Source organism: Drosophila biarmipes, chromosome X (genome assembly GCF_025231255.1).
Source record: "Drosophila biarmipes strain raj3 chromosome X, RU_DBia_V1.1, whole genome shotgun sequence".
NCBI classification, from domain to species: domain Eukaryota; kingdom Metazoa; phylum Arthropoda; class Insecta; order Diptera; family Drosophilidae; genus Drosophila; species Drosophila biarmipes.
In genome coordinates this window covers 20,658,196-20,669,227 of record NC_066611.1, presented here as the reverse complement: position 1 = coordinate 20,669,227, position 11,032 = coordinate 20,658,196, and the positions used below count along the sequence as shown (strand labels likewise).

Genomic DNA, 11,032 nt, shown 5'->3' with positions numbered 1-11,032 from the left:
TTTTATTTAACAGGAAAATGTATTTACATTCCGTTTAGGGCCTCGGTAATTTTACTTCAAGAGTGACCTTTTCGAGAACAAAAATTAGTTTAAATTATTAAAAATTAACAAAACAAAACAAACGCTTTACTACGCCTAAATCAATTTAAAATAAAGAAGCCCCAAATTTATTTGCTAATCTCCACGCGACTGACGCACAACTTGTGATCGTAGAAGGAACAGGTGGCCATGGTCAAGGAGCCGTCGTCTCTGTCCCCGAAAGGAGCCCAATCGGCGCCGTAGCAGATGCTCTTGTGCTCCTCGTAGGCGCCCAGCAAACTCAAGCCGGGCGCACTGGCGTCCAGCTGCACCACGCTGAAGTTGGTGTACATGCAGGCGGCCAGGATGAGATCGGGGTGAAGGCCATGCGGCTTCAGCCGCCAGATGCCTCCGCCCAGGTTTAGCTCCGCCAGAGCTCGCTTCATGGAGCGGGTGTCGAACATGCGCAGCTGCTCGTCGTAGCTGCCCGTGAGCAGATGGTGCTCATGTCTGGGATGGCTTAGCAGGCAGGTAACTCCGGCCATGTGCGCCCGGTTGGTCCAGGCTAGCTGCTCCGTCCGCAGGTCGTGGGCCATCAGAAGCATGTCGTCGCCACCGCTGTACAGGAGATGCGGTGACCAGCGATCGAAGGCGCAGGTCCAGGCTTCAAAGCCATGAGCTGACCAGGATCGCTCCCAGACAACCTCGCCCTGCGGCGAGTACTTCAGCAGATTCAGGCCACCCTTGGAATCGGAGATGGCCAGTTGAATGGTCTGCTCCCCATCCCGCCGCCAATCCAGGGCAAGAGCCAACGGGGGCTCCTTCTGCGGCTCCTCCTCCGCCAGGCAGAAACACGTGCGCTTCTGTAGCTTTTGCTCATCCCTCAGGAACTCATAGACTTCCAGCTGCCCCAGTGAGTTGACAGTGGCCAGATGGGGAGGACCATCACAGCTGCTGGCTGGCAGCCACTTCATGTCCAGTATGGCCGCCGTTTCGATGCACTGCAGCCGCTCCAGGCTGGAGTCTGGTTCTCCGAAGAGGTACAGATAAACCCGGCCTTTGCGTGGCCGCTTGGGGGAAGCCTCCTGCTCCCCCTCTTCCTCGACCAGCTGGTAGGTGCCGCAGGCGAAGTAGCTGCTCCCCGGACCATCCTGCGGCAGCCACTCCACGGAATCCGCCGAGTATTCCGTATCCTCGCTGTGGAGCGTTGTAAACATGTTTGTAATCGGCTGCTGTCGGCTATCGATAATGGATGGCTGCCGCCAGGGCTCCCTTCGATAACGCCCAGCCAATCGACCGTTGCATTTTGATCTTATTAGATTTATTTGTTATTTTCGCTTTTTTGCTAATTTAAAAAATTAATAGTTAATACATATAACTACTTAGTGCTCTGTTTACGCGCTACATATTCTGGATTAGGTTTAGTTGATCTCGTCCCTCGCTCGTGGAGTTTATAGCTGCACTTTCTCGGTTTTCAGTGGTTTTTGGGGCGTCACAGTGTTTTTGTTGATTTTCTTTTTTCGGGGGCTTTTGGGGCTGCCAGGCATCCTCTTATTGCACTTGATCCTTGATCTCCGCTTACGATCACTTTTTACAAAATCTAACTCTCAAGTATCTCGCGACACATCAAAAACATATTTAAAAAAAACTCTTATTAATAACTATAGACAATCCCTACTCTCCGCAGATCTCTTCGCTTCGCTTGTGCGTCCAACGCCTGGTGGTGTTCCCTTGGTTTCATCGGCGTTTTCGGGGGCCTGGCTACCGCCACTCCATCCACACATCCCCTCTAGCGGTTGGTGCTGCGACTGTGACGCCTCCGCGATCCTCATTTGGTCTTCATAACGATGATGGGTTCGAGTATCTTCAACATGTCATTGTTCTCGGGTGCTCCGGTTCCATTGCCGCCGCCAGAGCCGGGTGCTCCGACGCCTGCACCTCCTCCGCCGGCTGCACTGCCGTAATCCTTGACCACCTGCAGTTTGCTGAAGCCGGGGTGTGACTGCTGCTGCTGCTGTTGCTGGTGGAGCTGCTGCTGCTGGTGCTGGCTGATGGTCACCAGGCGGTGCTGCTGGTTCAGCACAATCGCCTCGTGATGCGGGTGCTGCACCAACTGCTGCTGCTGCTGCTGCAGGCTGCCGGCAATCTGTTGCAGTTCGTGCTGCTGCAGCTGCAACGCCGGCAGCTGCTCGTGGTCATTGGAGCCGTCGCCGCCGCCGCCTCCATCCAGGGGGGAGTCGTCGTCGTCCGCCTTGACCACCGTGACGAAGCCGCCGTCGCTGCCCGCGCCCGTGGCCGAGACTGCTTCACTCTCGTACAACTGCTGCTCGGTGCTGATGTCCTCTTCCTCGTCCTCATCCTCCTCCTCGGTCTTGGCCCGGAACTCGGTGCTGGTGGCACTGCTGCTCCGCGGCGTATGGCTGCGCATGCGCCGCATTCGGGCGTACTCGGCCTGCTTGGACAGCCGCTCCTTGCGCTCGTCCGTGTTCTCGGTGGCCCGGATTTGCGCCCGCTTCAGGCGCGCCCGCTCGCTCAGCTTCTGGAGACGCGTGGCCCGCTGCTCGGGCGTCTCGTTGGCCCGCACCGCCCGCTGGTGGGCGGCCATCTTGTCCAGGCGCAGCCGCTTCTCCTCCTCCGTCTCGTATTTGTTGGCACCGCTGCGTCGCGACGGCGTCACCGGCGTTCGACTGTCGCCGTCGGCCGTGGAATGTACATGAATCTGACTGAGCTGATCCTGCTGCTGATGATGTTGCTGGGATGCCTGCGACAGAGGCCTGCCGCGACGCGGCGTACTGGTGGCCAGCTGCGGCACGGACAGCATGTGGTTGAGCTCCTCCTCCAGCAGGCTTTTCACCTTCAGCTGCTCCTCGCTGGCCAGCAGATTCTTGCGCGGCCTGCCCCTGCCCACAGTGGCGGTGACAATCTGTGGCGTTGTCGGCGTCGCCGCCGCCGGCTGCTCCTGGTGTCCCCCCAGCCCGGTGACCGTAAGCGTTGGGTTCGCCGCCAGGATGTTGTACTGCCCGCCGGAGGGACTGTTGGCGCCACTGGCGTTGGCAAAGTTGACGGGCGTGAAGGGCGGCGGCACAGGATTCGGCCCGATGCCAATCTGGAAGCCGTTGTGATACATCGGATAGTAGGCGGTGGTGGTGGTGCCACCCGCTCCCGCCGTCGTGCCCGCCGTCACGACGCCCACGTGGCCGACATTGGTGGTACTGGTGGTGCTGTTGCCGCTGCTGGTGGTGTTGGTGAAGGTGAACTGGGGGAACTGGTTGTACAGCTGCTGGGCCTGGCCGGGCGTCGCCTTGAGGAGCTTCTGCTCCCCGCTGGCGGTCGTCACGATCACCTTGGTCTCGTTGTGGCCCAGGCTAACAGACCCGCTGTTATCGTTGCCGCCCGCCGATCCCGGAGCATCGCCGTCCGACTGCAAGAAGGGTAGAGGAGTGGAAAGCCCACGGGTGAGTCGGTTTGGCTGGGCAAGGGTTGCTTGAGCTAACTCTAAGGAGTCACAGAAATCCCCTATAGCTAATCAGTAACAGAATACAGATTCCTGGGATTGAAAATGGTTCATAGATCGCCTTTTGAAAAGGAGCGAGTGAGTATGATGGTGCAAGGGAGATAGGAAGGGGTCACACACTCCGCACGCAAGCCTCATTTCTCGTCTTTGGCGAATTAAAACCACTTCTTTGTTTGTTCCTTGTTGGTCAAGGATCTTAATTGGTTGTTAGCACTTAACATATTCATTTGGTTATCTTTCAAATAAAGAAATAACTGAAAATAGTTCCAAGAACCAAGAACAACCATAACAAAAAGCTGTTCGGTTAGGAAGTTAACAAAAATAAATATCCATCAGCGTTGTATAAATCCTACTTTCCAGTTTCAATCATTTCCTTGGCTGCAGTTGACTCTTCCAACTGCAAGGAAAGTTGTTGAAGTGCATGAGTGCATTTGCGAAAGTTTGATATTTTACCAGTGCTACGAATTGGCTTTCGATGCCACATTTCTCTGCAACAAAAGCCATTTATCATCATCCCATTAATTCCGCTTTTTAATTTAGGTTTGGGCTTCACCAGACTTGAAAAGATACTCCAAAACCAATCGGAACTGACAGACAGCTTCAAAATATTGGTTAACCAATTCATAAGTACAATGCAGTTCTCCCCTTACGATAGGAACTCAGCTAATGAAGTGCTTAAATCGCTATCTGGGGTTCGCTTTGGACACTGAGCTACGGTTTGCTATGCTAAGCTACTGGGTCTCCTCCCCTTCCAAGGCTGCTGCACCATACGCACCTGAAGTTCCTGCTTCTTGGCGGCGTACTTGTGCTGGTAGAGCTCCAGTTGGCCACCGGCGAGGCTGAAGTGGGGTACATGCGCCTGGAGCAGCTTGGGGGTGCCCTTGCCACCGTCATCGCCGTAGATCTGCTGCACGAAGATGCTGCCCGGCTCGGTGCCCTCGAGCAGGGCCGCCGTGACCTGCTGCTGCTGCTGGCCGGTGATGGTGTAGCGCTGATGCTGCTGCTGCAGCTGCTGCTGGGTGATCTGCTGCTGCTGCTGCGAAATCTGGGGCTCCTGCTTCAGCTGCATGGGCGGCCGGAGAGAGCCGGGCGCCAGAAACATGCCCTGCCCCATGTACTCCACTCCAGCCAGGGCCTGGTGCTGCTGGTAGGCGGCTGCCGTGACCAGGTGCTGCTGGTCCTGATCCGTGGGCTGGGGGGTGCCCGCCTCGTCCGATGTCGTCGCCGTCGTCGTCGCTGTGGTGGCCGCCTGGTTTAGATTGATAGTGTGTTCGTTAGTACAATTGGCTGCCGCCGCTGCTGCGGCTGCTGCTGCAACAGCCAGCACCTGCTGCTGCTGTTGTTGCTGCTGCTGCTGTTGTTGCTGCTGTTGCTGCTGCTGCTGTTGCTGGTGGTGGTGCTGCTGGTCCGTTGACGACGAGGAGGATGTCGGCGTTGAGACGACCACCGACGACGAACCACCGTGCACCACAACATGCTTCAGTATCTTCTTCTTTTCTCTGACCTTTTTGGCATAGTCGTTCAGCTTTCTCAGTCTTTCCTTGCGCTCCTCCGGGGACTCATTGGCAATCCGCTGGCGCGCCCTGGCCGCCATCTCCGCCAGCCGGAGCTTTCGCTGGTCGTTCGTCTCGCTGGCCCGGTACATGCGCATCCTTTCGGCCAGTTTGGCCAGGCGCTTGGCCCTCTGCTCCGGCGACTCCATGGCCCGGCGCAGCCTCTGCCTGGCCGCATTCCTCACGAGCCGCATGGCCCGCTCTATGTCGGACTCATTCTGCCGCCTCTGGCGGTTGGCCTCTGCGTTCCGGAGTAGTCGCTTGCGATACTCCTCCTCGCTCTCGCGCTGCCGTCGCTCCCGCATCCTTTCAGCATTTCTGGCCAGACGGCGCTGGCGGGCCTCGGGACTCTCGTTCCACCGCTGCTGGTGGCCAGTGGTGGAGGCACCTGTTATGGAGGCGGAGCTGGCGCTGCTCGTCGGGCCCAGGGGAGTGGGTGGCTGTTGCTGCTGCTGTTGCGACTGCTGCTGCTGCTGCAACTGTTGCTGCTTCAGTGGGGTGTGGGCGTAAAGCTGGAGATGCTGCTGCTGGAACTGCAGTTGATCCTGTTGCTGCTGGTGGAGATGCTGCTGCTGCTGCTGCTGGAACTGCTGCTGTTGCTGCTGCTGTTGCTGCTGCTGCTGTTGATGCTGCTGCTGCTGGTGTTGCTGCTGCTGCACGTGTTGCTGCTGCTGCTGCTGCTGTTGCTGTTGCAACTGCAACTGGTGGTGCGAGGAGAGGGGTACCAACAACGCTGAGGGGTGCTCGATGAGGAGGCGGGCATTGGAGCCATTGATGGCCAGCACATGGGTGGCGTACTGCTGCTGATCAAGTGAGGGCTCTATTTTTATCCCATTGGGATCTGGTTCCATTCTTGGTCAAAAGCCGGGGGCAACAACAATCGAAATTGTCGTCTATCGGGGGCTTCAGGAGTTGTAGTTGTAGTTCCTAGGTGCGGTTATCGAAAGGATGAGCGCAGTCCTTCCGATACCTTCGATAACATCTAGGGGCCGCGCTCTCACTCTCTCCCGCTCTTTTGCCGCAGCTCCTTGCGTTTCCTCTTTGTGTTTGTTTTGTTTCGAATATGCCCACAAGTTATATAAAGAATATGTGTGTGCTTGTGCTGGCGCCGCCGTTATTCTCTTCCTCTCCCTCTCGCACTCTCGCTCACGTTCTGCGCCGACCCGATCACTAGCTGCTATTGCGCTCCTCGATCATTTACGAATGCTCCTCTAGATTTGGGTTCCTTTCCTGCTTTTGCTGCCCCCTTTTTGCGAATTTCGTGCGTTTTTTGAAAAGCGTGCTTCTTCTTTCGAGTAAGTGACAATTGGCGCCGCCGCCGCGCTGCTGCTGCGCTGCCAATCGATTTTTCACATGATTATACACACACACCCATGCAGCACGCCGCTCGCACACACACGCACTGCCGAAGCACACTCACACATACGCAGCGTACGTGTGTGCGAGTTTTTTTCCGCTCCTTATTTACTGTTAGTTGGTTGTTCCATTTATTCGCTATGCTGGGCAGCCTGGCGCTCCTTTGGCGGGTCAAAGGCTGCAGTGGCGGGGCATCAATCGCGGCTACCGACTTCGACTGCAAATGGCGGGGGTTTACCACACAGCTGGCACAATACACCTGGCGCTCCCGACCGGATCGAATTGTCTTTGAGTTGAACTATATTTCGTTGCTCTCTTGGCGCTGGTGGACTGTTCTTTTATTTTACTTTTCTTAATTGTATTTCAGTTGTTTTCATTTTCTGAATTGCTCAGATAGAGGTGGAGAACCATCGATGGAAATATCGATGCTTCGATTGCTGGTCCCGATACCGGCCAATCGATGATTGGAAGATACCGATAGCCTCGGGAGGATCCCTTTTGCAGGAGGGTGTCTCCGCTAGGGCAGGAGTGTGTATCGGACAATTTAAAACTGTAATTGACTAATCGATACACAAAAGCATCGATATGAAAATGATCTGGACTGCCACTTTTGGCGGCAGGATGTCCCCGCTGGGTGGGTGTATTTGCTCAATGTGGGAAAAAGTTAGTTTTTCGAAAAACTTTACTTTCAGAGACGGAATTTTGAAGTGTAAGTCTAGATTTAATTATTCCCTTCGTACTACCAACAAAAGCTTGAGCTTCGGTGGATAGGAAGTTCCCCTCCAAATCTTGAAGTACTTGCCGAGCCAAAGTTTCCTTCCCGCCCGTTTTCAGAGCGCCACATTTAAAAATTGTGAATGCAACTTTATTCAAGTATATTCATTTTGTTATCCTCGTTTTTTCACTTGTTATGTTTCTTGTATTTGCTTTTGTTTTCTCCTTGGCGCCGTCGTGTGTTTTTGTTGTTGTTTCCGTGTATTGTTATTATTAGTGTACATGAATGTTACAATACACAAAAATGTATTTCAATCCTAAGTCTTAAGGCGAAAACAATGGGTAAACGTGTTTAGACAGGAAAAAAACAGTTTGAAATTTCGACTAGAACTTAAAGGTTACTCTTTATCAATTATAATTAGCATACTATATACGCGTCAGTATATGTGTGTATATACCATGTGGGCCCCTAGCGGAAGTGTCTTCAATCCGGCCCAGGACTTGGGCGCGCGAGGGGCGGGGATAAGGACAAGGATAGGGACTGGCGAAAGTGGGTGGTGGCAGGAGGAGGGATTGCGTGCTACAACAAACACTTCGTTATGTGCCTGGCAACGGATCATGTGTGTATGCTCCAGATATATACGCTTATATATGAGGGGCTGCCGCGGGTGTATATCCCTATGTGAGTGGCGTTGTCCGCTTTGGGTTACATGGTGAAGGACCAACTACACTCACATGTGGGGGTTGTTTGCCGCCAGGGTGCCTCAGTTGTCCTCGAAGGAAAAACAATTTGTATTTGACATCAAAGCCAGTGTCGCGCGAGGATTTGCTGGAAAGGCACTTGTTGCCTCGTCCGTCTGCGAATCGGATTTTTCAGCTTTGGCTTGCGGCCGAGAGGTCGTGTCCCCGGTCCGCTGCGGTTTCTATTTCTATTTACAGTGAGGCACCCTGGCGCCGCTGTAAGCTTCCTCTTCCGGGGGGAGTGGGTGGGCGGGGGTGGCATTACTGCCTTTTTGGGGCTCTACATATACATATGTGTGCTATGACTATGCTGGTGCGTGTGTTTGTGTCTCTCGTGTCGTGTGTATACATACATACCGTACGAATATAATGCATGCATTATAAAAATACTTTACTTTATGATTACTTTACGGTTCCCCATCTTGCTAATGGGGAATCGTTAATTGTTAACTTAAAAAAAAATTGCCTGGCTTTAATCCTAGAGTGCCTGCTGCCCATTCAATTGCATCCGCTCATCCGCGAGGGCCTCCCGGTCTCCGTCTCCGTCTCCGTTCATGTTTCTGACTGGGGTTTCTGTTATAGGCTGTATACAATATATATTATTCGTGGTTCCTCTATTGATGCGTGTTCCCCTGCCGATCCTGGCCAGCTTTTTCAGCAGCAGCAGGTGCTCCGCCCTTGCCACCTGCTTTGCGGGGAGAGCCAGCTCCAAAACAGCTCCGAAATAGCTCCGGGATTCATTGACGATAGACGGCCTCTCCTAGTAACCCTTGAGCCTGTCGGCCAGCGGCGGCTTGATGACCTTGGGCGCGCTGGCCCGGGCCACCCGCATCCGCTCGGCGGCCTTCGCCAGCCGCTTCTTGCGCTCCTCGACGGTCTCCGAGGCGCGGCGCAGTCGCTGCCGCGCCGCATTCTTCATCAGTCTTAGGGTTCTTTGTACTTCCGTTTCGTTCTGGCGGCGCACGCGGTTCGCCTCCGCATTCTTGGCCAGACGCACCCGATACTCGGCCTCCGACTCCTTGGCCCGCTTGTCCCGCATCCGGGCGGCGTTCCTCTCCAGCCGCCTTTCCCTGGCCTCGATCGACTCGTTGCTCCTCCGGCGGGCGGCCTTCTGCGCTCGCGAGGATTGGCCCTGCTGCTGTGTGGCGGATTGCTGGGCACTAAGGTGCGGCACGCCAAGATTGGCAAGGCCTGGTATGCCACCAAGTTGGCCGCCCTCGACCACAACGCCTGCGGACAAATGGTGATGCAGGGGATGCTGCTGCTGTTGCTGGAGCACGTCCTGGTGGGGATTCCCCTGCTGTTGCTGCTGCTGCGGCTGCTGTTGCTGGTGGGGGTTGCCTGGCTGGGTGAAGCTGTTCTCCAGGCTCAGGACCGCTGCTGCTCCAGTCGCTGCGCTGGCTGAGGCACTGGCTGCGGCTCCGGAACCCGATCCCGATGCGGAGCCCGCTCCCGAGCCGGAAACGGACACGGAGACGGAGGTGGCTACGGACGAGGCAACGGCTGCCGCCGCGGCCGCCGAACTGGTGTAGTTGTTGTACTCTAGGAGGCCCCGGTTGCCCGGATAGAGGGCATGGTGCATGGGGCTCTCATAGCTGAGATACTCCGGCTTGATGAAGAACGGGTCGCGGGCGGTGAGCGGGGCCGTCGGCGAGTTGAGGAAGTAGAGGCGACTGTGGTGCTCGGTGGTAATGCTCCCTCCGCCACCCACACCCGCGGACATCGGGGGATTTGTGCGCTCGCTCGCGTCTCGCCTTTGGGGTCCGGTTTCTGGTTACTGCTGGGCTCGGCTGGGACAGTCCTGCGGAGGTTCCGGGCTCGGTTCGGTTCGCCTCTTTTCCCGCGCGCGCCGGGAATTAACGCAATTAACTGGCCTGGGCAAAAAAAATGTGGCGAGTAAACAACAAAAGCGACATAACTAATCAATATGGAAAAAAGCTGCCGCTGCCGAGGGTCTTTAGCAAACATCGATAACTCCCGGCCAGACATCGATGCTGCCGATGTTCTGGAGACCGCCCACCTCTAAAAGCTCGCCCCGCGGGAAATTCAAACTGTCCGATACTTTCGTTCATTGATCATGTTTTTCCATTATGCCATCCAAATTGTTCTCCAACACTGGCATATGTCTGCCATCTCATTTTCACTTTCTTCATCAGTTGAAGCGGTCTTTTTAATTTTTTCTTTTTTCAATCAAGTTTCTTCCGGTCTCATATCTAGTTAAATGGAAAAGGTTAAATAATGTTTATTGTCTTAATAAGTTCAATGTTTTTGTAGCACTGTGGGTGGGGAAATCTGTGAAAACGAATTTCTGAACAGTGACGAAAACGTTACATAGAGTAATAAAATCGGTTCGAAGCAGTAGTTCAAAACCAAAATCGGAAAATGAACAATATTATATATGAATTTCAAGTTACACTTCATGCATTAAAGCTCTGCGCAGCACTGCAGCCTCGCGCGTTTCACAGCACTCTCCGAGTTTGAATTTTTTCAAAACCTTTTGGGTTTTTTTTTAAAACATCAAGATTAAAACATAATTGAGTGTTCTGAATGAATTTAAAACGGCTGTCCTTCCTCAGGCACAAAATCATTAGAAGGGAGAGATTAAATGATATACAATTAACATTATATACATTTAAAGAAAATGGTGTCATACAAGAAAATTTAAATTGGAAAATAAACACACTGCCGGAATAAGATATTCTCAGGAAAAAGCCGATGTTTCGTGACACGGGCGACTATGCTGTCTCACGAGGGCATCTTCAATACAGGCAAACTTCCCTTTCGTAACCGGAATTCGTACCTAAAATATAATAAAAATATATAATATAAAAAATATAATTTTAATAACCGAAGAGTAGAAGACAGAAGCTTTCTTAAATAAAAAAATACAAATATATACATTTTGGTAATTGATAATTTTGCTTTAAAATGTATTTAAAAATTTGAATGTCTTATTGACAACAACAAAATCATGCTGAAGATTTTTAACGTTATTAACAACGTGAGCTAGAGGAAGTTACATACATAAAAAGCTGTGCTTCAGCAGTTGGCATAAAATAACCCAAAACATACAGGTTTGCAACTCGAGCTTTTTATGCGAACGTTGCTCGGTTCGTGCTGCCGAGGCTCGACTGTG

General features: G+C 53.4%; 3 protein-coding genes across 4 annotated transcripts; all 3 read right to left on the bottom strand.

Moving 5' to 3' along the window:
- Positions 1 to 140: 140 nt before the first annotated feature.
- LOC108023531 (diphthine methyltransferase) lies at positions 141 to 1,242 on the bottom strand. Its single transcript, XM_017093096.3, has one exon. It carries the CDS (start codon positions 1,233 to 1,235, stop codon positions 168 to 170), a length of 1,068 nt encoding a protein of 355 aa, XP_016948585.1. The 5' UTR covers positions 1,236 to 1,242; the 3' UTR covers positions 141 to 167.
- An 80-nt stretch (positions 1,243 to 1,322) lies between these two features.
- LOC108023530 (neurogenic protein mastermind) lies at positions 1,323 to 6,866 on the bottom strand. Of its 2 annotated transcripts, XM_050888764.1 has the most exons (3): positions 5,037 to 6,866; positions 4,308 to 4,781; positions 1,323 to 3,439 (listed from the first exon to the last, which is right to left on the bottom strand). In XM_050888764.1, the coding sequence occupies exons 1-3, from the start codon at positions 5,934 to 5,936 to the stop codon at positions 1,847 to 1,849; spliced, it is 2,967 nt and encodes a 988-aa protein (XP_050744721.1). In that variant the 5' UTR covers positions 5,937 to 6,866; the 3' UTR covers positions 1,323 to 1,846. The 2 variants fall into 2 exon arrangements, with proteins under 2 accessions (XP_050744721.1, XP_016948583.3); XM_017093094.3 differs by having other exon boundaries at positions 4,308 to 6,866.
- A 418-nt stretch (positions 6,867 to 7,284) lies between these two features.
- On the bottom strand, positions 7,285 to 9,843 carry LOC108023714 (AF4/FMR2 family member lilli). Its single transcript, XM_017093344.3, has one exon. It carries the CDS (start codon positions 9,617 to 9,619, stop codon positions 8,657 to 8,659), a length of 963 nt encoding a protein of 320 aa, XP_016948833.1. The 5' UTR covers positions 9,620 to 9,843; the 3' UTR covers positions 7,285 to 8,656.
- Positions 9,844 to 11,032: the final 1,189 nt, after the last annotated feature.

What these genes read in the sequence shown, in the direction of transcription:
- LOC108023714 (XM_017093344.3), bottom strand. Translation starts at nt 9,619, where the DNA reads ATGTCCGCGGGTGTGGGTGGCGGAGGGAGCATTACCACCGAGCACCAC.
- LOC108023531 (XM_017093096.3), bottom strand. Translation starts at nt 1,235, where the DNA reads ATGTTTACAACGCTCCACAGCGAGGATACGGAATACTCGGCGGATTCC.
- LOC108023530 (XM_017093094.3), bottom strand. Translation starts at nt 5,936, where the DNA reads ATGGAACCAGATCCCAATGGGATAAAAATAGAGCCCTCACTTGATCAG. An exon ending in CCAAGAAGCAGGAACTTCAG is followed by an intron (nt 3,440 to 4,307) that starts GTGCGTATGGTG and finishes CCCTTCTTGCAG; the next exon opens with TCGGACGGCGATGCTCCGGG.